The sequence below is a fragment of the Talpa occidentalis genome, unplaced genomic scaffold (genome assembly GCF_014898055.3).
Source record: "Talpa occidentalis isolate TD23 unplaced genomic scaffold, MPIMG_talOcc4v2.1 talOcc4.10, whole genome shotgun sequence".
Taxonomy (NCBI): domain Eukaryota; kingdom Metazoa; phylum Chordata; class Mammalia; order Eulipotyphla; family Talpidae; genus Talpa; species Talpa occidentalis.
The window spans coordinates 31,683,351-31,710,624 of record NW_023600993.1 but is presented as its reverse complement, the minus strand read 5'-3'; the positions used below and the strand labels follow the sequence as shown (position 1 = coordinate 31,710,624).

The 27,274-nt window shown below is 48.2% G+C and overlaps 3 protein-coding genes across 12 annotated transcripts in view; 1 reads left to right on the top strand and 2 right to left on the bottom strand.

Moving 5' to 3' along the window:
* Positions 1 to 6,210, top strand: part of ZDHHC3 (zinc finger DHHC-type palmitoyltransferase 3) — a 48,900-nt gene extending 42,690 nt beyond the window's left edge. For all 4 annotated transcript variants that reach the window (XM_037527541.2, XM_037527546.2, XM_037527556.2 and 1 more), the window contains exon 7: positions 3,495 to 6,210. In XM_037527541.2, coding sequence (XP_037383438.1) covers positions 3,495 to 3,755 — 261 coding nt within the window. In that variant the 3' untranslated portion in view covers positions 3,756 to 6,210. The remainder of the gene's footprint in view (positions 1 to 3,494) is intronic.
* On the bottom strand, positions 264 to 17,926 carry TMEM42 (transmembrane protein 42). Of its 5 annotated transcripts, none has more exons than XR_005128396.2 (6): positions 17,735 to 17,926; positions 15,515 to 15,661; positions 14,594 to 14,844; positions 12,162 to 12,290; positions 11,884 to 12,039; positions 264 to 1,167 (listed from the first exon to the last, which is right to left on the bottom strand). XR_005128396.2 is itself a non-coding variant. In XM_037527587.2 (3 exons), the coding sequence occupies exons 1-3, from the start codon at positions 17,924 to 17,926 to the stop codon at positions 14,704 to 14,706; spliced, it is 480 nt and encodes a 159-aa protein (XP_037383484.1). In that variant the 3' UTR covers positions 14,056 to 14,703. The 5 variants fall into 5 exon arrangements, 1 of the variants encoding a protein (XP_037383484.1); XR_005128395.2 differs by lacking the exon at positions 264 to 1,167 and adding an exon at positions 6,238 to 7,587; XR_005128394.2 differs by lacking the exon at positions 264 to 1,167 and adding an exon at positions 11,200 to 11,554.
* KIF15 (kinesin family member 15) overlaps positions 15,630 to 27,274 on the bottom strand; it is a 59,237-nt gene continuing 47,592 nt past the window's right edge. Inside the window, exons 29-37 of one of the 3 annotated variants that reach the window (XR_008551186.1) lie at positions 26,694 to 26,858; positions 25,889 to 25,995; positions 24,154 to 24,226; positions 23,690 to 23,727; positions 20,969 to 21,134; positions 20,583 to 20,714; positions 19,600 to 19,703; positions 18,343 to 18,526; positions 15,630 to 15,661 (exon numbers count right to left, since the gene is read on the bottom strand). Coding sequence is in view for 2 of the 3 variants with exons in the window: in XM_037527533.2 (XP_037383430.1) it covers positions 19,641 to 19,703; positions 20,583 to 20,714; positions 20,969 to 21,134; positions 23,690 to 23,727; positions 24,154 to 24,226; positions 25,889 to 25,995; positions 26,694 to 26,858 (744 nt within the window). In the remaining variant the exon portion in view is untranslated. Of the gene's footprint in view, positions 15,662 to 18,342; positions 18,527 to 19,137; positions 19,704 to 20,582; positions 20,715 to 20,968; positions 21,135 to 23,689; positions 23,728 to 24,153; positions 24,227 to 25,888; positions 25,996 to 26,693; positions 26,859 to 27,274 lie in introns of those variants that run through there. The other 2 variants (XM_037527533.2, XM_054693549.1) reach the window with 2 other exon arrangements.

The following is a 27,274-nucleotide window of genomic DNA, read 5'->3' as shown; positions in this document are numbered from 1 at the left end:
TTATGAAAAGCAAGCCAGAGTAGCATTTGCAAAATCGGGGGGAAGCACATGCTCTGACAGGGAAAAAAAATACCCCCTGAACCTCTATAGCTGGGGTGATGTCTTCCTGTGTGAACTCGAGCAGTCAGTAGGCCTCAGTCTTCGCATCTGTGAAGTCAGGATGGCCATCTAAATCACAAGGGTGATGTGAGGGTTAAATGAGATAATGTAAATGTCAGTTTGGCGCCCAGACACTGTGGTGGGGTGGATGTTAACTCTTAAAGCTGTACCTTGTAAACCATGAGTCACAGCTGTTTGCGATTAGTGAATCAGTTTATTAGTTTGCAAAGCATTATTTGAAAGACATAAAAAAATAAATTACACGTTGTAAGGTACATATTGGTTCATGAAACTGTGAGTACACGCACGCAGGATTTACTACTGTGGGCGGCAAATGTGAAACCACTGAGCAGAGAGCCCAGGTCATCTGGCCACCTCTGAGACAGCCCATTAGCTTCTCTGACTTGATACATGGACGACATAGGGAGCAGAGGCAACCTGTGTATGGACCACGGACTTGGGTCTCTGCCTCCCCCTGCTTTAGATTGAGGACATTCACAGTGGGGCACTGGTGGTATGTCTATAGATCGCAGCTCACGTGTCACCCAGCAAAGGAGGCCCAAAAGGCCCAATTCACACCCATTCTGTGAGAGGAGCTGGTTTAGGCCGGGCCGCCTCACCAGGAATCAGCCATTCTTGTTTACTTGGGCCTGACGAGGGTGCTACCGCCACGTCTGCTAATCTCCAGTTTAAGGTCGTTGCCTCGGGACAGCTCAAATCCCACCAAACTCAAAATTGAGTCCTACCAGGAGGAAGAAGCCCCACTGCCTGAGCTGGAGAGTCCAGACTCTCAGTCCTTTTTGATGCAGCAGATTCGTTTGCAGAATTTTCTTTCCTGAGTCAAAGCTGACACTCTTTGTCCACCTCACTGCCGAGGAGCTGCATGTGGTGGACAGATCAGGCTCCGTCGGGAAGGTTTTGACGAGTTAAGAGGAAGTTGATTGTAGCCCGTGAACTCTGGCATGGGAACGTGCCACCAGGATGAAAAATAGTACCATGTGCTCTTTGTTTTTTCTTCCGTGGCTTTTCGCTGCCCTCAAGACCAGCACAGCAGACCAGGGCCTTGTCCTGAAAGCACATTGGGCAGAGAAAAGACACCAGCTCTAGTCCTGGTGCTGATGTGTGGCCAGGACAAGCTTTGCCCATGACCGTGACCTCTCTGAACCTCTACTTCTCCACCTGCTCAGGGTCAGTGCTGACACCCTCCTCTGCTCAGGCTGGTCGTGAGACATCACACTCAGTGTGGATACAACCATTTGTCACCTCTGGGTGTCCCCTCTGTGCCCCTGAAACTGGGTTAATTACCCTGGAAGGAATGCAGGATCCCCAAAGTCAGCCACCTACTAAGTGGAGAGGCCTGATGAGGGGTTGATCCGAGCACCCTGTGCTCAGGACCCACAGGGGCTCCCTCAAGACTTGTGTCGTCAAGGTCCACTTTCTAAAACAGCATTTTTCTGATTATAAAATTAACTTTTTTTATTATGAAATAAATTCAGACTCGCAAAAAGCTGATTAAAATAGAACAAAGAGCACCAACTTCCCCTCAGACTTTTCACTGTAAACATTTTTATATAGCCATTATGCAAACATAGAAACCTGGAAATTGATCAATACAATGCTGTCAGCTAATCTGCGTGTTTTATTCAGATTTCTCCTCATCCCAGGAATATCCTTTTCTGTTCCAGGATCCACGTTGCATCATGCGCCATGTCTCATTAGTCCCTTCCAATCCACAACAGTCTTTGTCTTTCATGAAATTGACCCTTTTTTTAAATTGAGATAAAACTCGCATCTGGGTCCCATACATTTCCATCAGACTCTGAGCCTTTCGGAGGCTGCAGGCCAGGCATTCTGTGCCCTGTCCTTCTGCGCTGTGCCTCCTGGCAGGGCCTCCTGACCTGATATGTGCCCTCCTGGTTGCGAGATGTTGATAAGCTATATCCTTACTGGTTTTTTGTTGTTGTTGTTGTTTTTAAAGATTTATTTATTTATTTATACAAGCACTGGGTACAGTCAGAAGCGCAGGAGGGTGAGAGAATTCACCAGAGCCAGAGCGGGGAACAGAGCAGGCAGAAGGACCCAAGTACACTGCTGAGGGGAGCAGCGGGCGGCAGGAGAGGTCTGCGCACCATGTGGGACCCTCCTCCATGGCCGGGGAGCAGCCGGGGATTGAACCGGCGCTGCAGAGGCTGCGGGCAGCTTCGCAACCCAGCGCTCAACCACTGCGCCACCGGAGAGGCCCCTTATTGGTTTTGTTAACTTTGATTTGGTTCATGTGTCTATAAAGTTTCCCTACTGTAGAGTTACTGTTTTACTCTTTGTAAGAGATGCTTTGAGTTCAGAGTCTTTAACAGCAATTTTTTCCAAAAGCACTGAAGCTTAGTCTCTTAGGTGGTGTGGGCAGAACGAGTGTGAGCACAGAACTGGCCCAGGGTATGGTCAGATCATGTGTGTGTGCACCTCCAATTGTCATTCTGCATAACAGGCAGGATTACACCAATTACGTAAGGAACTTATGTGAAAAACAAGAGAAAACCTAAATCTAGGTGCACAGAGACGCTCTGAGGTGACAGAGACATGGGAATGAGCAGTACCCATAAACCCACAGCAAATCCCCTTGGTTTCCAGAAGAGATGAAGAAGTCAGAGGTCCTGGTGCAGGGTAAAAGCCTCTGAGGAGGGTGTGAAGGGCCTGAGCTAGCCTGGCTGTCTGTAACTCTTTTGGGCTTTTCCCCCTACCCAACACCCTTATTCTGTGGCCCGTTGGCTGACCTGCAGCCAGCACCCAGAGGCAGGTGAGTGGGCCGGTTGGGAGAGGCCATGGGGCGTGTCAGCTGCATGACCAGACCAGCCCTCGCCTCTCCACGGTGAACCCGTGTGCCCTCTGGCTGCCAGCTGCATGCACACACGTCTGCCCCCTTATCTCATGTGTTGGTGTGTCCTGTGATCCTCCTGCACCTGCCCCCTTCCTGCTAAGTATGCTGCACCTGCTGTGGGGGAGTGGCCCAGAATACTTAGGGAGGCGCCTGCTTTCAGTGATCGCAGGGTGGGTGGCCCAGCTCATGCCTGGGAAGGTGACTCCTGGGCCCTTGGCCACTCAGCAGCTGGCCCCTGCACAGCAGGAGGCCTTATTTAGCAAGGCTGGGCAGACCATTGGGAGGGGAGAAGGGACTCCTGGGGTGGGGGCGTGGGACACAGGCCAGTTCCCTGTGAAGGCTCTGCTTGCTGCACTGCTCTAGGGCGCTTCCCACCATCGGCCCCGAAGGCCCCGCTGTGACCTGGCCCACAGCAGGCTGCAGCCTGGCAGCCCATCTCAGGGCTCCGCTGTGCCAGGGCCGGAGGTGCTTGAGGATGCCTGTCCCGTTCCACGCTGACTCTATCCCGTTGTCCCTCCAGGCCATTGAGCGCCTGAAACGAAAGCAGCAGCCCAGGGAGCACACGGGCAGCTGGAAGACGATCAAAGACACCTTTGGTGGGGACTTCTCGCTGAGCTGGTTCAGCCCCTTCTCCACACCATGTCAGCCAGAGCCCATCAGTGAAAGGGACTCCTGGGTGCGGCAGGCGACGTCGCTGTCGGACACCGAGCACACGGAGAGCACGGAGGAGCAGTCGGAGGACAGGAAGGACCAGGACTGTGTGGAGGTGACAGATGAGTGATGCTGCCGCGGGGAGAGGGCCAGACGCTGAAACCCCCCTGTCCTCCTGTACGCTGCGTGGTGGCCCGGGGCTCCCGGGCAGGCCGTGTCCCCTGCTCCCCTCAGGCCACTCACCGTCGTCGCCCATCAACACCCTCCGTGACACTCGGCCCCATAGAGGGCCTCCGTGCTGGGGTGGGGGTGGGGGTGGGATGTCAGAGAAGGATGAAAATCTTCCCCTCGGTTCGTCTGAGAAGAATCTGCCCAGAGAGGGCTCGTCAGCCTGCACAGGCTGGGCCAGCCAAGGAAGCTCTGAACAGGGCCACCAGGGGCAGAAAGGGACTTACTTTGACTTTTCTTGGGATATCTATCTTTTCTTGGGAAGCCGAGGTCCTGGCTCCTGGCTTTTAAGAACGAGGCACGCGGTCATGCTGGAAGGACAGGGCAGGCTGCTCTGGGGGGCCCGGGGTGGGACACTGACCTCAGGAGACACCAGCCTGGAGAGGCTGTGAGGGTCCCACTCGCGCCCTGGAAAGAGCCCCCCTTGCTGCCTGTCTACACTTTAGGGGAAAGGCCTGGAGATCAGGCTAGGCTTGGGGGAGGACCCAACACTGGGCCGACACACGCAGATGTGCAGACCCACCCAGGTCGTCAAGCCTGAAGTATGACGTAGCACCCAAACCTAGCTCCCTTCCATGACACTAGAGTCAACACTGAGTCAGACAGCCGTGCTGCAAATCTGCCCACTCGCAAATCTCGGTGCAGGTGGGCGTCAGTAGGGGGAGCACTTATTTAGAGCTACTGGGACTCTGACCTCCCCTGAGAACGGCATTTTGACCTTCCCTCCTGGAGAGAGTCGAACAACACACATGCTCACGGCTGAGCAGAATTCCTGACTGTTCTCCCAAGAGAGTGCCCATGTAGTCTCTGAAAAGACGGGTGGTGGTCAGGGCCTACAAATTGGTGAACCGGGAAGACAGACGAGCAGAACCACGGGCACACACACACACTGTCAGGATGTGCCTGGAGCCTGGTCATTTCATCTGAAGCCCGAGGAGTCTACCACTATCACTGAAGGCCCGAACAGGGGCCCTGGGGTTCCAAAACCCCTTTCCAATGGTTGCTGAAGCAACCAAGTCCACAGGCAGATTCATGCAACGCTTTGGTATAAGAACGGCTTCCCCACTCCCGCCCCAGGCCTAAGCCGTTGCTCTGCTCTTTGGCCTATTGCCCCCAGGTCGGTGGGGGCTCAGGCCCTGGGGCAGAGCCTGCCTGTGCAAAGTCTTTGTTTCAGGGCCCCTCCAGACAAACGAGCATGAGTCTTGGTCCACAGGAGCCTAACGCCCCAGTTCAATGGGAGAAGTTCAGTGTTTGGAGGCAAAGCCCGGGCCACCTGGGAAGGCGGCTGTGGTGGCAGTGGGAAGGAAGGGGAGCCAGGCAAAGACCTCGTGCTCGGCTGGTGTCCTTGGGTGTTCTGTGAAGGGCATGGCTCTCTCAGACCCCCTGTCTACATGATGGCCCACCGGATTCTGGGCTTAATTCTCAGAGGGGCCAGTGTTCACACAGCCACCTCTGCTGCTCCCTGCCCAGAGTTTTCTGATTACGTCCCACGAGAGGCACAACAGACTCCAGCATTGACAGAGCAACCAGAAAGGCCCCAGCCTTCCACTCACAAGCCAGGCCACAAGGCCATTTTCTTGGTTCATATCCGCTTTAGTATTCACTAAGGACAGTGTAAGGAGCCCTGGCTGCTTCTGAAGCCCATTAGCTTGCTGTGTGCCCACCACTTTGGGAGAGAGCTAGTCTATGTGTGGCAGCCTGCCATTTGTTGTCCCAACCCAGCAGGCAGCCCCAGGGAGCCAGTGTATTATACTGTATACCAGAGACTCTACCTGTGAAGGTAGAGACTCTACCAGACTCTACCAGAGACTACCAGACTCTACCAGAGACTCCCACCCGCGGGAGTCCCAAACAAGCAGCGGTTAGAAGAGGGAAGAGGCCTTACTGCTCACTGTTTGCTGACAAAGTCAGCCTGCTAAGTTCAGGCCTGAGGTCAGAGGTGTGTGCAAAACCACATGCCCCTGAAGAAGGGGGCCAGATTGGCCTGAAAGCAGAGGTACCCAACTGCTCCAGTCAGTGGTTTTCAGATTGGCTGGTGGGGAGGCATTTTACCTGCAGAGTGAGCCCCAGCCCCTGCCACCGCACTGCGCCCCACTCCAGGTGAGACCTCAGCCACGCCAAACCCGTTCTGGGAGGGGCTGGACTGGGCCCTGCCAGGATTGTGTAGGTAATAACTCAGCCCTGAGCCCGATGTCCTCACACCAGAGACCTGTGGCCTTTTCTCCGAGGCAGATGACTGCATAACCTGCTTAGCCTCACACAGTACTACACTGACGGCAAAACGGGGCCTTCCGGGAGGTGGGAGGCTGCCGTGAACATTTGCCTCTTTCTCTGAATAAAGTTCTTTGCTCAACCTCAGTGGCTGGAGTCTTCTGTTTTAGCAGGACATTCCAGTCTGGACCTCTGGACGGCATCTCCCCCACCCCAGGCCCTGTCACAGCGCCTCTAGGAAAAGCCTTCCTCCCATTTCCATTGTGGGAGACAAATGCATGGCACAGTTGCAGAAAAAGGAAAAGCCTGTTGTATAACGAGCATCTATTGAGCATCTACTGTATGTCAGGGAGGTGGGCATTGGGGGTGAAGTGTCCAGGATTGAGGAGGGTTTTTGACTTTAGATTCCAGTGCATCACCCCTGAATGTCATGCAAGCTACACACAAAATAACCCTCATTCACCCCACAACTTGCCCCTGGTAGAGTATTAGCCAGTTGAAGTGACAGACCCTGACAGGCTGAACATGCTGAATGGGGCCCAGAAAAAAGCCCCATTCAGTTCTGAGGATCCAGTGGCTCCTTGCGTCCAAGGGACCCCCACATAAGATACCTAAGGAGGTTTTTTTCAAAGGAAAAAAAGAGTGACCCAGGGAACCACGTAGTCATCATAAAGCAGTCAGAGTGTAATTAAAAGCATAGTGATCATCTGAGCAAGTCTCTGGAGGGCAGAAAAAAGGAGCAGCTTCAGTTAACAGAAGGACTTTCAGTCCAGCACTGGGAGGTGCCTCCTTCCAGGGGACCCAGAGACCCTGCTCCAGAGGAGGGGGTGCTGCTGGCCTGCCCGAGACTTCTGAGAACTGGAAAGTGGACCCTCGGGGTATGGGAGATGGGAGCAGACTATTGGGTAGCCGCCTCCAGGGCAGGTGAACCCTTAGGCTAACAAGGTGGCAGTTTCTCAGGGGGCCCCAGTGGGGCAGCTCTGGCTTCTCATAGCCTATGGCTCTGAGGGGGGAATCCAGCTTGGATGCCTGACTGTAGGCAGTTGTGGTCAGGTTCTTTGAGGCGGTGACTCAGGCATGTATGTGTGTGTGTGTGTGTGTGTGTGTGTGTGTGTGTGTGTGTTTATGTCCCAAGCTGAATGTTTCTAGCTATAAAAAGGTGATGCTGTGATTCCATATGGCCTGGCCCTGTGGGCCTGGCTTCCTATAGTTTGTATTGGCCTTTGAATGCCTTATCTTCCCCCCAGCTGGCTCTTAAATCTACCCTCTATGATTAATCAAATCTACCTATCTGAAATCTAATTAAGTACTTGAGTCATCTGCAAGCTAGGCCCATGGTGGGAAATGCTGAAATCCTCAGCCAGGGCTCAGAGCCCCAGCTTGTGTTTCCACAGCATCAGGCAGTGATGAGAAGAATCTCAGCATGAGCCTCTTTCACTTCATTGGAAGTAAATTTGATGACACATTTCCTGTATCCAGCTTTCACTGGGGTGTTCTGGATGACCTGGCCAGGTTGCAATGTCCTGGAAAATTCAAAGACACACAGACGTGCAGTCAGCCGAGGGTGCTCTAGGGAGGTGGGGGGCTGAGCTGTGTGAGGGGCCCAGCTCCCCGGCCTGAGCTCCATGCCTAAAAGATCCTAGCCCCTTAAGGGCACAGCAGACGTCACTCTGGGTACCACAAGGCACACCTAGGGAGATTACACTAAACACTGATGATTCAGCCCCACGGTTTGGGAGCCCCACAGCTGGTCAGGGCTGGAATGTGCAGCCAGGGTGGGGGCCGCTGGCAGCATCACCATTGTTGGCAGCACTGTTGTAAACTGGCAGGCTGATGACCAAGTTCAGCCTCAGAACTTGGTGTGTCTGATCCACACAGTAATTTTCACAACTTGAATTAGTTGCTACCCTGTCAGATCCAGAAGCTTAACAGTGTAGAGGGCTACACACAACCTCTGGCTCATTTGGAACCCAGAAGACCCTGACGTGCTGGGCCCTGGTCCTGTGTGGCCTCCATTAGCCGAGGTAAACAGCAGCCCCCGCAACTCCCGCCACAGTCTCCTTCATTCCTGCTTGCCCACCACACGCCTCCATGTCCACCACTGCCCTCCTTTTCCTACCAACTAGCCTTGTCAATCTGAGTCTGTGCCTCTGGGCTACAGACCTCCTTCCCATTCACATCTGCCCTGGGAGAAGAGCACACTGGGCTTAAGCATGGCTCTGGAGCAAGACAGACCTGGGCCCCCTTGGGCGCGCGTGCCATCCTCCCGTCCATTTCACTCCCATGTCAGTGCTGTGGTGTGCATAGGTAACATCTCTGTCCTCATTTCACAGATGAGGAAACTGAGGTCTAGTCTGAGGCTAAGGTCAGCCCTCTGGTTAGTTGGGAATACATCTGGCCCCCCCAAATCTAGGGCCTGACTATGAGGGGTTTGATGACTCAGGTACTTCTCTGGACCTCAGCTGTCTCAGCTGGAAAGCCAGGTGGCTGAAGAGCTGCTTTCTCGAAGCTCGTCCAGCTCTGACGTCTCACAGCCCCTCCTGGGAAGCCTGCCTAGGTCTACAGGTGTTCCTGCTTCACGGGCGTCAGCGTGAGTTATGTATGTCTTATGTGAAACCCAAGAGAAGTACTTGGTTTATGATGAGTCCCACAAAGGAATCACCTAGCCTCTTGCTGTTTACAGTGTGGCCGGGGGCGCACACTGGCGAGCCTGCAAGAACTGAGGCAAGCCCCAACCTGTGGAACCTGAATCTGCATTTTCACAAGTCCCCAGATGACGTGCCAGCATGTGAAGGCCTGGGAAACCCTGGTCGGCGGGAATAGCGGTCCACTGGCTTCTCCTTCAAATATTCAGATGTCTTTTAAGAAGTCGGCCAGCAGAATTCTCCTCTTAGGAACAAGCCATTCAAGTTCAGTAAAGTCCTTTGCTAGAAATATCAGCTTATCAAAATCAGTAATTAATTTCTTGCTAGTCCGGCAAGCAAATGGAACAAATAATGGAAAAATACTTCGTTCACAACAAACTCAGATACATTTGGGAATGAATCCAACTAGGAATGTGTGAGTTATTAAAAAAAAAAAAAAAACACTTTTATAGAAGTCCTAAAGGGGACCTGAGTAGCTGGAACAACACACGGAGAGGGGACGACTCAATATCCCCATTTTGCATAGTTCTCCCCCCAAATCAATCAATTCTAAGCAGTACTAATCTAAACCCCCAACAGTTTTTTTTAAGTTCTATAAAGATGAAAAATGGGGGTGGGAGGACATTTGCCTACCTCTGTAGAACTGCAGTCTGTTGCATGACAGGACATGCACTGGGAGAAGACAAATTCCATAAGCAGAGTCATGGAGACACAGCTGTATATGGGAATTAACTATATAATAAAAGCAGCATTTCAAAGCTAGGGAATGATAGATCATTTGAGAAAATTAAAATTCTACAGTACTCCAGACTCCCAGACATTAAATTATGGATATATATATATATATATATATATTGTATAAATAAAGCCAAACATTCTAGAAAGAGCATAGGAGAACTTGCTATATACCTGGGGTGACATGAAACCCAGCATCCTTAAAGGAAAGGATTGACATTTTTGACATTAAAATTGAAAAATTCTAATGGTGGAAGATATCTTAGGGGTTGGAAAAAAAAAAAGAAAACCATGATAAAAAAATTGGCAACACATAACACTCTTATAAAGCCCATACACTATTTAATGTGAAAAAAATAAGTGACTCCAAAAAACAGGGGAAGGACACACTACACAGGAGATAGTCAATTAACATGAAAGAGTCTAGCTCGCATCATCTGATGCAATTTAAAGCAACTATGAGATTATTTAACCATTAGATTTATTTAACAAATCAAAAAGATCTGTTGGTAGAGCACAAATTAACACACTCTCTCCCAGAAGCAATTTTGCACCAGCACTCACTCCTGGGAATTCCCATTTCAGAAATACTTGCACATGTGTGCCAAGTGCAATGTCCCAGAGAGCTTATCTCTGCCATTTGTAGGAAGGGCTTAGTCAGCCTCAGCCAGGTCGAAGGTCCACAGCGGCACAATGCCCAGGCTTTCCACAGACAGCTTGTAGAATATTCTTAAAGGTGCAAGTGAGGATAACATGCTGGGGGATTTAGGGGGAGACTTGTGGGAGTCAGGTGCATATTTTTCTGATTAGCTAAAGCAGAGAAGTAGAACCACAAGTCAGAGCGAGCCAGTGAGTACCTGCTGGCAGCAGGCCATGCCTGTCTGAAGGCAAGAGGGGAGAATCTGTTCCAGGCTGTGCTCTTAGTTTCCGGTGTTGCCAGCAATCGTGTTAGACTCTTTTTAAGGAATTCAGCCCAGGGCCTCCCTGGTGGCGCAGCGGTTGAGCGCTGGGTTGCGAAGCTGCCCGCAGCCTCTGCAGCGCCGGTTCGATCCCCGGCTGCTCCCGGGTCACCGCAGGAGGGTCCCACATGGCGTGCAGACCTCTCCTGCCACCCGCTGCTCCCCTCAGCAGTGTACTTGGGTCCTTCTGCCTGCTCTGCTCCCCGCTCTGGCTCTGGTGAATTCTCTCACCCTCCCGTGCTTCTGACTGTACCCAGTGCATGTACAAACAAACAAATAAATAAATAAAAATACATGCCTCTTTTAATAAATAAAAAATAAGGAACTCAGCCCAACCTATATCCCAGCCTCTTTAGAGTCCCAATCAGGATTTCCTCTTGGCCTGGGTGGGGCATTTCTTCACTACTCAACCCTAGCTGCTGCCTGTGGTTCTGAGACATGTCAATGAATGACACATGTATAAATAAAATATATAATAAAAACTCTGGGACCCCTGAGCAAAAGGGGAAGCTCTCCAAGAACTCATCCAGTCATGATTTCAAATGCTGGCTGGACGCTGAGGGCCTCCAGACTGCCCCTTACCCTCCTGCCTACCAAACACCTCCTCCCGGAAGTGTAACAAGCATCTTAAAATGAACAGCTTCAAAAGTGAGCTTTTTTTTTTAAACATTTATTTATTTATTTATTTATACAATCACTGTGTACAGTCAGAAGCGCCAGGAGGGTGAGAGAATTCACCAGAGCCAGAGCAGTTTGCAGAGCAGGCAGAAGGACCGAAGTACACTGCTGAGGGGAGCAGCGGGCGGCAGGAGAGGTCTGCGCGCCATGTGGGACCCTCCCTCTGGTGGCCGGGGAGCAGCCGGGGATCAAACCAGTGCTGCAGAGGCTGCAGGCAGCTTCATAACCCAGCGCTCAACCACTGCGCCACCAGGGGAGGCCCAAAAGTGAGCTCTTGACATTCCTGCCCATTCCTGCTCTCATCTGCATTCTTCAAATTGGACAGGTCAAAATCACAAAGGCATCCTCTCTCTTTCTCTCATACCCCTTATTCAACTCATCAGCAAATCCTATGGCCTCTGCCTTCACAGTGCATTATTTAGAGTTTGATCACTTCTCCCCTTCACTGCCATCATGAGATGCCACCAGGACAACTATAATAAAAAAGATGGACATAATAAGGACATGGAGAAACTTAAGCACTCACATAACATGGCATGGCTGCTGTGGGAAACAGTCTGCAGGTCCTCAAAGAGCTAAACATAGAATTACATCTCTCAACAATTGCACTCCTAGGTATAAATCCAATAGAATTGAAAATGCAAGTCCAGACAAAAATGTGTCCACAAAAATCCTTAACAGATTTCTTCCCAATAGCCAAAGGTAGCTACAAGCCACATGGCCATTAGAGGAAGACGGGATAAGCAAAATGTGCACACACACAGTGGGATACTAGTCACCAAGAGGAACAAAGTACCGATACCTGCATGGATGTGCACGGATGCCAGTAAAAGCTGCTGGACACAAAGGCCCCGTGCCGCGCGATTCCACTGAGGTGCAATGTCCAGAATAAGCAAGTCCATCCAGACGGAAGGCAGATCAGTAGTATGCGAGTTTCTTTTTGTGGTGATAAAATGTTCTGGAATTAGATCATGGTGATAGTTGAAAACTTTGCAGTTACACTTAAAAAAAATTTATAGAATTGTACTCTAAAATAAAGAAGTAAAATAAAATAATTTTTAAAAAACCAGTAACACTGACCTAGCTGGGCACTGGCTGCTGAAGCTGGAATTCAAACTCCAGAACAACAAAACTAAGTTCAAGCCATCAGGAAGCCATCTGCTCACCAGGAAGCCAGATGTGGATGTTGTTTATCAAACTAATATACATCTGAAACGAAGAAGGCGACAGTGAGACAGTGACGACTCCCCAGCATTCTTCTTAGCTGACGAGAGGTCTCTGCTTCTTGTGCAATGACAAATCTTCCTCTTAGAGAGACATCTTGTTTCCTGAGTTCCTCTTATAGGCCTGTCTGTTGAACCAAGGGTGAGAGGGTCTTAGGTCCACACCCAGGCTGCTGTGTATTCAGCAGCTGTCTGGAGGGGAGGCTGGGGCCCTTCAGGACAATGTCTGCTCCAAGATGGACTTCTTGTCCTTCTCGGGATTGTCCAGGAGGCCTGACACTGACTCTCAAGAGCTTTTGGGTCTGGCCCTGTCTGCAGAGCCCCAAATTGTCTTCGTCTTCCTGAAAGGCAGGATGTAGCAGACACATCAGTGAGAACTGATGTGATCCAGGGAACATCAGGGACCCTCAGCGGAGGTAGGAGGTGGTTGATGAAAAGAGGGGCCTCCCTGGTGGCGCAGCAGGTTGAGCGCCACATTGTGAAGCTGTCCACAGCCTCTGCGGTGTGGGTTCGATCCCGGCTGGCCAGAGAGAATCCCACATGGCGAGGCAGACCACTCCTGTCTCGCCTGCTGTTCCTCTCAGCAGTGTCTGCAGTTCGTCGGCCTGTTCTGCTCCCCACTGTCTCTGGTGAATTCTCTCACCCTCCCGCGCCTCTGACCTGTACCCCAGTTCTTGTATGAATAAATAAATCTTTTTTTAAAAAAAAAAGAAAGAAAGAAAAGGGCTCAGATGTTAGGAATGACGTTTGACTCTGTAAAATGTGCTCCTCTTCCATAGGCCTCTCTGGGCTCTCTAGTGTGGCAGTGGGACAGTAAGGGATTAAGAGCCATGCCCTGGAGTCAGACTCGGGCTGATGTGGTTCTGGCACTCATTAGCTGTGTAACCTTGGACAAAGTACTCAACCTCTCTGAGCCTTAGTTTCATAACCTCTAAAATGGGAATAAGAAGAACACCTCCATCATGGTATAGCAGAGAGGCTTCAATTGTTAAATAGGGCTCATCGATTAACATTTGGTGACTCATTTGCTTGACCCCTGTGGGAACTCGAAAAAGCAGCAAACTGTGCCCTGGTGGTACTGAAGGAGAGTAGGAGTTACCAGGGAGAGGTGAAGGGAATCCAAGGCTAAGGCAAAGGCAAATGTATGGGGCTGGTGGGCTTCAAAACTGTTAAGATGCAGATGTTTGTATTGAGGAGGTGGCAAAAGAGATGTTGAGAGGTGGTCTAGGGCCAGAATCCAACCCAGAGCCATGGAACAGCTGTAGAAAGCTCACCTGTCAATTGTACAATGAATGACAGAGGCCAGGTGACTGAAGGAGGTGGCCAAGCATGGGGAGGAGGGGCCAGTCTGGATAAGACCCTTCTCTCCCCAAACCTGCTGGCCACCAAGCCCCTCCCTATGGCAGAGATTGTTAAAGGTCAGGCTCAGGAGAGCTGAGAGGGCGCCCCCGGGAAACTGGAACAGGTGAGCATGTCACCGGGATGCAGGCCTCACACTCATCATTTTAACTAGGAATTATATTCACATGGGTAAGCCACAAGCGCCAGGGAATCTGGGGAAGAAAACCAAAGGACAGAAGAGGCGTCAAGGTGAAATGACGGGCAGGAGCAATCTCTGGGCCAGTTTCTTTTTCTAGTAAGTAAAATAAAACAAGGTCCCCAACATGAGATCAAGCTCTTCTCCTTAAAAGTAGCAAAAGAACAGGCAGACCCTCCTGAAGGAGGCGGCCAGGTGCCCGCAGGCAGGCATCCGTGCAGAGGCCGGGCTCTGCAGGAAGGAGAGCAGCTCAACCCAGGCTGGGGCTCTCGGGCAGGAGCTCCTGCCTGCCTCCTCCACTCTGGGACTGGCAGTTCAGACTGCTTGAAACAATGAAGACTCCAGATCTGATAGGTTGAACTTACAAAAAAGTATTTATTAATCCAGCTTTTCTTCTCTTGCCACGGTAAAGAAGCACAACATGGATGGCTTGATACATCAGCATGACGTTCAGAAAGCCCTGCCGGTCCCTGATCCCAAACCAGCTTTGGTCAGGCAACAGGACTACAATCACATGATGGTGTTAAGGACTACACATGAAACAGACCAATGACATGGTCTCCAGCACCTGCCTCGGCCCAGGAATGTGAGAATCAACAGCGCTGTAGATAACGACAACCCGCAGGGCGCTGCCAAGTGGTGGCATCTCCCTTACAGAAGCCAGTGCTATCCGCCCTCAGGCTGCTGGGTTACAGGCCCGCTTCCCTGGGGCGCAGGGCTGGTCTGAAGGCCTGGCCAGTTTAGCATCTCACCTTGGCTGAGGGTGGGGTCACCCTGTTACACTAGGACACGGCGGTCCCCACGTGCCAACACAGCATCAGGCCCATCCGTCTTTCCAGCTGGTCCGCCCAGCTGCCCGGGGCTACTGGCGCTTGTGTGGAAGGGTCTTGCAGACTGGAGGGAAAGTCCTGTGGATCAGGGTGAGTCCGCAGAGGATGAGGAACACGCCTCCCCACCACAAGACCTCCTGGCACTCTCCATACAACACATAGCCCAGCATGGCCTGCAGGACAGAGACAGCTGTGAGCCCCAGGGACTCGACGGTGGTGAGTGGGGACACACTCACTCCCCAGCGGCTGACTGCCCCCCGAGGGAGACCCGAAGGGAGCTATAAGTTCTGAGCATAAAACCCAGCGATCACCTTCAGCAAATCACTCTATTCATTTCTGTCTCACCTGTACAAGCCGAAAGGGTCCCTTCCTCACAGCATTGGACCCCAGCAAAGTACAAGAGCGAGACCAGCAAAGCCTGGCAGCTGAGCCCAGCACCCAGCTGATGCCTAGCATTTGGTGACCAGACCTGGGCCACCATGCCTACCTCCCTCAACTGCAGGGCAGAGAGGGCTCAACCCTGTCTGGTTGACCTCAGACCACCAGAGGGATCGACCTCAACCCTCCAGCTCAGGCTGGAGTTCACAGACCCCTAGTCTGCACGGGACTTCAGATGAAGGCTCTAGTCCAGAGGAATGGCGAACAGGTAGGTTTTTAACAGTTGAATTTCAATCCCACCTAATTTGAGAATTCCTCCATGTTTGAGAGATTAGAGGGCCAGAGAGCAGGGGTTAAGTCACAGCCCCACCTCTGCTCCCCGCCTCTGTCCTTTCTTCTATCTGGGAAAGTGCCCTCCCAGAACCCAGGTTTGAGACAGGACACCCACACCCTCAGGCTACTTACCGAGTTGAGGATGTTTGAGAAAGTCACTGTGACAGATGCTATGGCCGAAGACATGGAGAAACTGAGGCCCCGACTAAAGAATGTCCACATCAGAGAATTGGTGGTGGCCATCATAACAATGCCTATGATGCATAAGCCCACGTTCACCTGCAGGAGAAAGTGTCACTGCAGCCTTACCCACCAGCCCAGGTAGTACGACCTGTAGCCCCCTCACAGCATACCCAGGCCCCACTGAGATCCCTCCACAGCCTGGGGGGTCTCTAGTTTTCCTGCACAGAACTTCACTGAACCCTCAGTGGGCAGAAACCTGCTTTATAGCTTAAACAGAGAGGAGGTACTTATTTGGCCATCTTGCTGGCCATGAGACCTTGGGCAGAAGGAAAATGCTAATCTATAATCAGTATTTACCTTTTTGGTTCCACAATGACTGATTCTCAAAAAGCAATCCCTGAGGGTCAAGTATCTGTTATTCAGTGTTTAGCAGGAGTCAATCAGGGGCCAAGTCCTCATTTCCTGAGGTCAGGCAAAACATGACTTGGTCATGTCTCCTGCCAACCTGCACAGGCTACACTCATGTCCTACTGGGTATTTGAGAGCTCTTACTCGAGCCAGGCCCTGTGCTGAGGTTTTTTTTTTTTTTTTTTTTAAAGACTTACTTATTTATACAAAAACTGGGGTACAGGCCAGATGCGCAGTGGAGGGGCGGTGAGAGGATTCACCAGAGATAGAGCAGGGAACAGAACAGGCAGAGTGACCAAAATACACTGCTGAAGGGAGCAGCAGGCGAGGCAGGAGAGGTCTGCTGAGTCATGTGGAATTCTCGCCGCCCAGCTGGGATCAAACCTACAACTGCAGAGGCTGCAGACAGCTTCACAGTGCTGCGCTCAAGCGCCGGCACCACCAGGGAAGCCCTGTGCTGAGGTTTCTAAGTGCATTCTCATGCATTCATGAACTTCATTTCACAGATAAAGAAACTGAAGTATCCCGCAGCTTGCCTAAAGTGCAGGGCTGGTGGGAGGCGACAGGATTCAACCCCAGGCAATGTGGCTATTGCTCTGAACCAGGACACAGCTTGCCTGGGGAAAACCGCCTGAGGCTGCTGGCCTGGTGGTCCCAGGACTCACTTGGAGAACTTGCAGATTTTTTTTCATTTTTTTTTTTTTTCCTTTCTGAAAGGAGAGGCTTGAGAGAAGAGAATCTTCAAAAGCCTCCAACACTAAGGATATGCAGGCAGCCTTGCTTGGTTCTAAATTAGAAACCTGATTGGGATAGGGCTGCTTGCTGGGGGTTGTGCCTATCTAAACATCAAACTCTTATTTCCTGTAACAGTTTTCCAGCAGCTAAATAAACAATGTATTAAGTGTATCGCCCTATAATTTGCACAAAAGCACTGTACAGCCTGTGCTGCCTTTTTTATAGTAGTGCTGAGAGCCTGGTGCACAACTGAAAAGACCCGCTCAGTCACTTATCTGGCTCTGGATCACTTAATTCAAGTGACATCCAACAGGATGCCAACCTCAAGCATTGCAGCTCCCATTGGATTAGTTCTAATTAGGTATAAACCTAAGGAATCAGCCCATTATCTGGGGTAGCGGCTAACCCTGGCCTGCCGCTCTAACAAGCCCAAGCTGGCTAAAGGCTCTGCAGGGCCTGGTGAAGTGCTCCCTAGCAGACGTGGGGAGGCAGTTAAGAAGTCTCAACATCAGGGAAATATCCACACCGTTTCTCTTATTCTTCCCTTATACCTAGGGTACCCCAAACTCCCCACTTTCCTGACAGCAAAGTAGGTCTCTCATAACACCCGTTAATTACGGAGTAAAATGGGCAACAGGCATCTCACCTTGAGTCACGTGGAGAGAAATTTTCAGGCACAAGGGGCATAAAATGAGAGGTAGAGAGTGGATGTAGGAGATGTGCGTCTTCCCCAAGAGCGAACTAGCCCAACCGGAGGACAGATTTTAGGTCCCTGGTAAGGGAAGAGGCCTCAGTCCCCGACGTCTCTTACCGCCTACACTGGGTGAAGGTTTGGTTTAGGATCGAGGAAGGCTCTCCCGGCCCAGCTGACAGCGGCGCCGGGGCGGGGCACCCGGCCCAAGCGACCGGTGGAGAGGAGGTGGCGCCCTGCTCCCCCAGCCCCGCCCCGCCCCGGGGTCCGCAGAGCCCCTTCCCCGCCCGGCTCCCCGCCCGCCCGCCCGCCCGCAGCAGCGCCCCGGGCTCCACCTGGCGGCTGAAGGCCAGCTTGGCCGAGGCGGCGGCCACGGCCCCGAACGCGCCGGCGCACAGGCAGTTGAACACGCCCAGGAAGCGGCGCCGCATCGCGCCCGCCTGGAGGTGCAGGGGGATCGCGGCAGGGGCTTCAGGGTAGGCGGCCGCGGACACGGCGCCGCCCGAGGGCAGCGGGCTCGCGGCCATGGTGCCGCCGCCACCTCTCCGGGCGCCCGCCGCGCGCGCCGATGGGCTGAGCGCGCCCCGCGATTGGACAGCGGCCTCACGTGACGAGACGCTCACGTGAGCAGAGAGGCCCATTAGGCCTCCAAGGTGGCCTCAAAGGGCGTGGGCGACTGGGACGGTGGGAGGCCTCCTGTGTCGGGTTCAAATTTGCCCGGGAGCACGCTGGGACCCGGGTCAGAGGCCTCCGTGGTGCTGTGATGGCTGTTGCAGAACGTTAACTGGGCCGCCCAGGAGGTTCCGTTCTTGAAACTTCATTCCAGTGTGGTTCGTCATTGGCTTCCCCTTAGAACTTGTTAAAAATACCAAATCCCAGGCCACAACCCAGGTCATTGAATCGGAATCTGCTTTTTAACAAGACCGCTAGGGATCAACTGCACCTTTCAGCTTGAGAAGCGCGGAATGGGGATGTGATCAATCGGAGGAGAGAAGCTTCTTCGGCAGAGGGCAGTAGAAACCTCCAGGTTAACAAGGCCAGAGGACTGGGGTCAGGGCTTCTGACAAATCAAAGGGCCCAGATGCATACCGCCACCTTTATCCTTTTGCCTTTTCTGGACATTTCACCTAAGTGGAATCACACAATAATAGGTTTTGGGGGTCTGGCTTCTTTCACTTAGCATGTCTGAGGTTCACCCATGTTGCAGCATGTATCAGCTTATCTCTAATTGCTGAGTAGTCCATAATCAAGTGTTCATATGATTAGTAAAACGGGATATACCACTACACACCCACCTAGATGACTATAAGAGGTGCTGGTGAGGATGTGGAGAAACTGGAGCACTCTGAGGTGGGAAAGACAAATGGCACATTTGGAAAACAGTTTGGCGGTGTCTTAAAACATTAGATACATGCTTCCTAAGTGACCCAGCAACTCCACCGATTACTCCAGGGACAGGAAATCTATGTCCACACCCAGATCTACACAAATATTTATGATAGCATTATTCATGACAGCCTCTAACTGCAAATCGTTCAAACGTCCATCAAATGGTGAATAAATTAAATGTCAGATGTCCATCCAATGGAATATTACAATAATAAGTAACAGGTGCTGACACACATGTTAGTTCCTTGAGGGCAGAGATTTTTGCTTGCTTTGTTCTCTGGTGGTCAGTGCCCTGGCATATGGTAGGTGTTCATTAAATGAACTAATAAACGAACTGTATAAACCACTTTATTATTTTTAGAAAAATTACATTTTGAAAAATGGCCATATTTACAATCATAAAAAATGCTCATGAGAATAAAATAGAAATACAAAAATATTTTATATTGACAAGTTTGCTTTTCATACATGCTGTACAACCTTACTGCAAGTTGAGGAATTGCTATATATTGTTAGAGCTTCTGGTGTATCTAAGGAAAAAATGATCAGGCCACTGTCCACTATAAACCTTGGTGACAGATTTTATTTTAAAAAAGCAAAGGTTTCCCATTATTTACAGTTGGTTTAAGGTCTTGAAATGGGGTAGCAGCCTCTTAACAGCAAATTGCTGACCACAGGAAGTAAGTGGATGCAGAACGGTCATCAGAAACCTAAGGGTCTGCCATCACCCTCCGTCCCCCACAAACACACATTTAATCAATAATCACAGTCTAATTCAGCTCCACTAAGTGTGCAAGGGTGGGCATCTTACTTTTACAAGAATTTTTCCAAATAAGTTGATGCCTGGGATTCTTATGAGTCACTCTTTTTCTTTTCTTTTAAAAATACATTTTCAGCACGCAACTTTTCTGTCTCCTGATAATTAAGAAAGAAAAAAAAAATCAAGGCTCTAATTTTTACAGGATGAGAGCATATTACTAGCATACATTTACTTTATTTTTCAAATTAAGACCACAATTTCAATTTCTAAGCTACTTAACCTAAAACAATAAATTTGATGTGCATAGATAGTAACCTGATAGAATTATGCTTGGAATAGCAGTAACTGAACTTAAGTAAGTCCCCAGAAGAAAGCAGTTAAGTAATTCAATAAATTAAATTTAAGGGGCCAGGGCCTCCCCAGTGGTGCAGCGGTTGAGCGCTGGGTTGCGAAGCTGCCCACAGCCTCTGCAGTGCCGGTTCGATCCCCGGCTGCTCCCCGGCCACCAGAGGAGGGTCCCACATGGCGCGTAGACCTCTCCTGCTGCCCACTGCTCCCCTCAGCAGTGTACTTCGGTCCTTCTGCCTGCTCTGCTCCCCGCTCTGGCTCTGGTGAATTCTCTCACCCTCCCGCGCTTCTGACTGTACCCAGTGCATGTATAAACAAAACAAACAAACAAACAAACAAATAAATAAAAACATGCCTCTATAAAAAAAAAAAAAAATTTAAGGGGCCACCTTAGTCTCAACACCATCAAGCTACCACCAGCCACAACGGCACGAGTTCAATCCCTGGCCAGGGAGGTGACCCACATGGCACAGCAGACCTCTCCTGGCTCACCTGCTGCTCCCCTCAGCAGTGTATTTCAGTAAATCTGCCTGTTCTACTCCCCACTCTGTCTCTCGTGAATCCTCTCACCCACTGCATCTCTGGACTACCTCTTCTATGCATGAATACATAAATCTTTAAAAAAATTAAATTTAAATTAAATAATTATTTTAAAACAATAATTTAGAAAAATTTTCAAAGTTTACCTCAGTAAGTCTGACATTCTCCTTCTTCAGCCGCACTACATAATGAATCTTCTGATGTAAGTTTTGGTGACCTACCAACTTTCCGTTTTCCTCAGCAAGATATTCTACTTGCTTCCTTAACATTTCCATCTCCTGCAGGTAAATCAAACCAGGAAAGGAAGAATGAGCTCTCTTTATTTTTCTTTTAAAATGAAAGTATTTCATGACTTCAAGAGTACAGGCAGTGAGAGACAGAGCCCCATTTCCCAGCTTTCATGACCACATGCATCTGCATGTGCTAGAGCAACTGAACCCAGGTCATCCAAGCACGTAAAAGAGCCTTATGCTGACTGGCCCATTAATTCACCTGTCCTCAGTACACACGAAAAATGGACACGCAAACATACCTGGGATGTTCTTTCCTTTTCTTCGTACAGCTCTTCGAGCTTTGATCTCAGTTGTTCCTTTTCCTGGAATGCTTTAGATTCCAAAGTTCTGGTCCGTTCAACTTCCTCAGTCATTCTAAGGCAGTCAATCTCTTTGTTCTGAAGGGCACTCTGGACTTCTTCTAGGCTATAAGAGTAAATATCACTTTATTCCAAAGGAACACAATTATAAAACAACACTCAATAGACAGTTTTCACCCAAGCCCAGAATCCTGATTTTAAAATATCATTAATACTCAGCCCTCCACTACTACTAGCACAGGAAGATAATGAGATGCAGATATATTATTATTATTATTATTTTTTAAAGATCTATTTATTTATTTATACATACAAGCACTGGGTACAGTCAGAAGCGTGGGAGGGTGAGAGAATTCACCAGAGCCAGAGCGGGGAGCAGAGCAGGCAGAAGTACCGAAGTACACTGCTGAGGGGAGCAGTGGGCGGCAGAGGGGAGCAGCGGGCGGCAGGAGAGATCTGCGCGCCATGTGGGATCCTCCTCCGGTGGCCGGGGAGCAGCTGGGGATCGAACCGGCACTGCAGAGGCTGCGGGCAGCTTTGCAACCCAGTGCTCAACCGCTGCACCACCTGGGAGGCCCCAGATATATATTTTTAATACTTTTATTTATTTATGCATACAAGAACTGGAGTGTAAGCCAGGGGTGCAGGAAATGAGAAGATTCACCAGAGACAGAGTGGGGAGCAGAAGGTCAAACAGGAGAGGTCTGCTGCGCCACGTGGGTTAGGTCCCTGACTAGGGATCAAACTCAGGCCACAGCGGTTGGCTTGATAGCACTGAGACTTTAACCCCTCCACATATTTTATTTTTTTAATTTTTGTTTTATTCAAAACTTTCATTTTGGGAAACTCCTCAAACCATTTATTAGATAATGAAAATTCAGAAAGGAAACATAGGTTAAGCCCACTTGGAGTAAATGTAATTTAAGTATTATAGTCTGCATGGTCTGTCCAGTGCCCCCTACCTTAGAGCAATCATTTGATCAATGAGTTTGATCCCCACCAGTGAGCTATCTCACATGGCATAGCAGACCTCTCCTGTCTCACTCCTCAGCAGTATATTTCAGTAGATCTGCCTGTTCTGCTCCCCACTCTGTCTCTGGTGAATCCTCTCAACACCCCCACGCCGCACCTCTGGCCTACACCCAGCTCTTATATGCATAACTAATAAATCTTAAAAAAAAAAGAATTAATGTTGGATACGATCTCATTCTATAATTAATTATAGCAAAATAATGAGCTTAATTAAAGAAAAAGCATTACGATAAAATGCACAGAGATGCACTTGTATCAGAATGTTACTTGGTATGATACTTACAAAAAAATTTACAATACAAAATTTAGGATACTCTGATTAACAGTAATTGTAATGAGAACTCAATCCAAAAGAAATATAATGCTTCAAGTCATCAATACAATAAACCTCTATAAATTAATTCCCTTTATATACATGTTTTCATTGCTAAGTTGTATAATAGGGTAACCAAAACTTTGAAATAATACATTAAATTAGATATAATTCTGAGCAGCATAAAACAGACTCAATTTCAAAGGAAAAACCAAAAATGTAAAATTTTACTTTGCTTAGAAAGTAGCAAATCTGTTATATACTTTGAAAAGAACACCATAACTTTATTTTCAGATGGCACTATTTTCAGTATGCCAAAATGTCTATCCTTTGCAACAGTTTAAACCTATAATGAAATATTTTAGACATAAAGTCTACTTCAAAAAATGTGCTTTAGGATACTCAGTGTTTCAAAATTCTTTTAGGAGACAAAACAAGCAAAACTGTCTGTTCCTGATGAGTATCTAGCCAGAGAACCCATTATCTTTCCAGTGTTTTATCGTTTTATTTGGTAATACTAACCAGTTTATTTATTTTGAACAGAAATGATACTTTAACTTGTCAAAAGAAATAGGTTATTTACAAGATTACATAAACATGAAAACTAAATGAATAAATTCATCTACAGACAACAAACAGAGAGACCCAGAACAGCACCCTAAGAAAGCAGAGGATTGAGCTATGGGTCTCAAGGTTTTAAATCAGAGGAAACCAGAAGTGAAAAGGGAGACCTAGGCAGTTATACTGTTCTCTGTTCAGGAGGAGAAAACCATCACTTCCTTAAGGGAAGCTAAGTTTTTCTTGGCCCTTAAGTTTCGTTTTGTTTTAAAGAACCCCCTTTAAATGCCTCTTTAGCAAATGGTATTTAAGAAAATAATTTTGGGGCCTCCCTGGTGATGCAGGGGTTGAGCGCTGGGTTGCGAAGCTGCCCGCAGTGTCTGCAGCAGCAGTTCGATTCCCGGCTGCTGGGCGAGGGTCCCACATGGCATGCAGACCTCTCCTGCCACCCTCTGCTCCCCTCAGCAGTGTACTTCGTCACTCTGCCTGTTCTACTCTCCATTCTGACTTTGTTGAATTCTCTCAGCTCTGTTGAATTCTCTCACCCTCCCGTGCCTCTGACTGTACCCAGTGCTTGTATAAATAAATAAATAAATCTTTAAAAAAAAAAAAAAAAAAAAAAAGAAAAAAAAAAAGAAAAAAAAAAAAGAAAAAGAAAATAATTTTGTAAATATTAGTTTAAAAACAGCATGTTCACATGTTACTGAAGGAGAATAAAGACAAGATCAACAACTCGTACTGCAAAATAGTATACTTACTCTGCCTTCATTTTCAGCATTTCTTCAACTAATTTATTCTACAGAAAGACAAAAGCAAAAAGAAAAAATGGCTTAAGTTCTTAAATAACGTTGCTAAAAAAAGACAGAAAATAGTCTACTCTCCCTCGTGGTAGTAAAATCAACTAAGTCATCATCTTTTTCCACAATCCCAGGTAAATACACATGGGAGCCTTGCAGCACTGTGCCCCCAAAGGCCTGAGAGGCACTGGTCCTGGCTGCTATGTGAGAATTCTGAGTTTCTGAGCAGCAGGTTCACCATCTAAGCATGATGACAAATTCATTCTTAATTTTCAACTATGTCTAAATGCTGGCAGTAAATACTGAACAGTAGGAATACAGAAAAAAGAAATTCTAATAGTAAAATTACTTCCAAAATATATAACCATAGATGCTAAATATAAAAAGTATTTTTCAAACAAGAAACAATTATGTTAAAAACAAACCTTAGCAAGTCTTTCTTTGATCATTTCTTCTTGTTCACTCTTCAGCTGTTGACTGTCTGGATGATTCTGCTCACTGTACAGATGAAGAAGGGAAGATGGGGAGGCACTGTCAAGTGTATTCAAGTATCAATTTCTCATCTTTCATGTGAAGCAATGTCAAGTTGTATAAAGGAAACTAACTCAGTGGTGACTAGGTCAAGTCAGCACAGGTGATAAACATGATCAACGCATGGGGAGGAAATAAGGCACTTCCCCAATGTTCTATATGGACTGGATCCTCATGTAAGAGGCATGAGGCTATGAGATAAAGTATTTTAAATTGTAGCTTTATAAATGATCTGGAAACATTCAATATTCCATACTCAAACTAACTTAACAAGAAAGAACACTAAATAAAAGGCTTTAATAAGAGGGATGTGTAGGTCCTCCCCTGGTGGTGCAGCCTTTGAGCGCTGGGCTGTGAGGCTGCCCGCAGCCTCTGCAGTGCCAGTTTGATCCCCGGCTGCTGGGTGTAGCGGACCTCTCCTGCCTCACCCCCTGCTCCCCTCAGCAGTGTATTTCGTCAGTCTGCCTGTTCTGTTCTCTGCTCTGGTGAATTCTCTCACCCTCCTGCGCTTCTGACTGTACCCAGTGCTTGTATAAATAAATTAATTAATCTTTTAAAATAAATAAAGATTTAAATATAGATTGTTGGCATTTAAATACAGACTGTTGGCATCGCTACCATTACGACCCTCAAATATCTGTTGTCACATTTAGGGTTTGGGCAGTGTATCTCAGGGCTGATTCTGGACAGGGAGAGGCATGAATGGGAAGGTTGTTGTTAAAGACCTTCTGGCAACAGTATGGACAGCAGATACCCCTGACCTGGGAAGCCAGATTAAGTCAGGGCCTCCAATGCAAATACAGATCCCTTTTGAGTCACTTCAACTCACTACATGATGTGATAGGACACACTCAACTCCAACGTTCACTCAGAAAGTCAACAAAAGGCAGGACTATAACTCTACCTCATAAACTGAAAGACCACCCTCTACCAAGTGACTCCCCTCTGCCAAACACTGTAGCCAGCATCTTATTATTTTTAGTCTTTAAAATAATAAGACTTGTAAGGGAGTTATCATTTTCCTCATTTAATTGCCAAGAAAACAGAAGATCTAGTGATTTACAAATGTATTCAAAGTCACAACACTTTCAAGTGTCAGACACAGGACCTGGCCTGAGAGTGGGTGCCCCGACACTACAACTGTGCCATGAGCAAATGCAACTATTAATAGGAAACTGCCTGAGCTGAAGCCGGAACACACAGGGCAAAACCTCAACCCAGAGCTGCTGCTCAGGGGCTTTCCCTGGACCATGAATCATGAAGCAGAACCAACTGATAGGAAATTCTTCCCTTTTCTGCAGAACCTTTTGCCTGCAGGACCTCTCGAACCATGTCTTGTTGCCGTATTTATTTGCTCCCTTTTTATAAATAGAAATAGACAATTTGGTTCGATTCATTTCCATAGTTCTACAACAATGCAGAGGTTAACAGAGCAGGCAAATCTGAATGCCTCCTTCTCCCACTTTGGAAAAAGCAATACTTTCATCAGATAGGTTGCAAAAGCAACCAATGGATTATCTTCTAGATAAGGGGGAGCAACGTGCACGCTGTGACTCCAATTTAATCTCCGTCGTTTAACTATTCAGTTGGCCAAGATTTATTCACAGAGTTCGGGTGGCTTTTTCTAACCTGTTGTCCTTTTGTCTTTTAATATCCAGACGACCCTGCAGGAGCCAGTTTTTCTCTCTTAACTGCTCAGCTTCCAGGCGTAGGTTTTCCATTTCACACAACTGCTCCTAATAACACATCAAAGCATGTCTTTTCAGAAAACGCATTATAGAAGGGGTGGTTCTATTCCCCAAGGCCATGACTGAGACAAATTTTCTTCTTTTAAGCTCCTCCTATGCTCAGGACACTACACTGAGGCTCAGCAGAAAAGCAATCAACTACTACTAGCTCTAGGGGTCTAGAGGGTCATACCCTCAATGTCTTAAACCATCCCTTATTAACACAAAATAATTCCTTTAAATCTTTGAGAAAAGATGACAAAATGTGTCTGCTTTGGTAAATGTTCTATTTGATTCTATTTAAAATATTCTACTTAAAAAACAAAACAAAATAATTAAAAAAAAAATACAGCCCACCTCTGAAAATATTTAATTGGATCCTAACTTGAATCATAGCATTACTATCCAGAAGAAATACTTGACTACAAGCAGTCTTTTTTTCACCTACTTGTGCTTATCTATTGCTTGATTTCTTTTAACCTGACCCAATTTTTCCTAAATACCAAAATCATGCCAATCATGTGGCTGTGGGGAACATCCACATGTCTGACAGCAGCGCACTAAGAGTTGCTTTAAATAAATAACAAAGGTCAGTCAGAGAACACTTTTCTTTGCCCATCCTTAAGTTCTGTGCTGTTTGAATTGTCTCCTCAGTAATCTGAAGGATACTGCTTACATAATTTCTTGAAAAAAAATTATCCAATTACCTTCATTCTGAGGATTTCAGCATTTTTGACTTCTCTCTCTTCATTTAGCTTTGTTATGAGATGTTGCAAAGAAATCTTAGTGGCTCTTCCATCTTCTATTTCCTGTTCTTGTGTTTCCAGAAGCTTTGCCAAATGCGTTTGAAAATGAGGTGGTGTTTTAGGACTCTTAAAAATAAAATAAAATAAAATCTTATCCAAATACCCAATTAAGTCATGCTATATAAGATTTCATTTTATTTTTTTTTTTTTTTAAAGATTTATTTATTTATTTATACAAGCACTGGGTACAGTCAGAAGCGCAGGAGGGTGAGAGAATTCACCAGAGCCAGAGCGGGGAGCAGAGCAGGCAGAAGGACCGAAGTACACTGCTGAGGGGAGCAGCGGGCGGCAGGAGAGGTCTGTGCGCCATGCGGGACCCTCCTCCGGTGGCCGGGGAGCAACCGGGGATCGAACCGGCGCTGCAGAGGCCGCGGGCAGCTTCGCAACCCAGCGCTCAACCACTGCGCCACCGGGGAGGCCCTAAGATTTCATTTTAAATGTAAATGGCCAAGCACATAAATAATACTCAGGCTAGTATGTTC

Bases quoted from the DNA above. Each gene is read 5' to 3' on its own strand.
- TMEM42 (XM_037527587.2), bottom strand. From the start codon at position 17,926: ATGGCCGCGAGCCCGCTGCCCTCGGGCGGCGCCGTGTCCGCGGCCGCC. The intron at 15,662-17,734 runs GTGGAGCCCGGG...TTTCTCCTGCAG, and splicing joins AGCTGGCCTTCAGCCGCCAG to GTGAACGTGGGCTTATGCAT. The intron at 14,845-15,514 runs GTAAGTAGCCTG...TCTGTCCTGCAG, and splicing joins TCTCAAACATCCTCAACTCG to GCCATGCTGGGCTATGTGTT.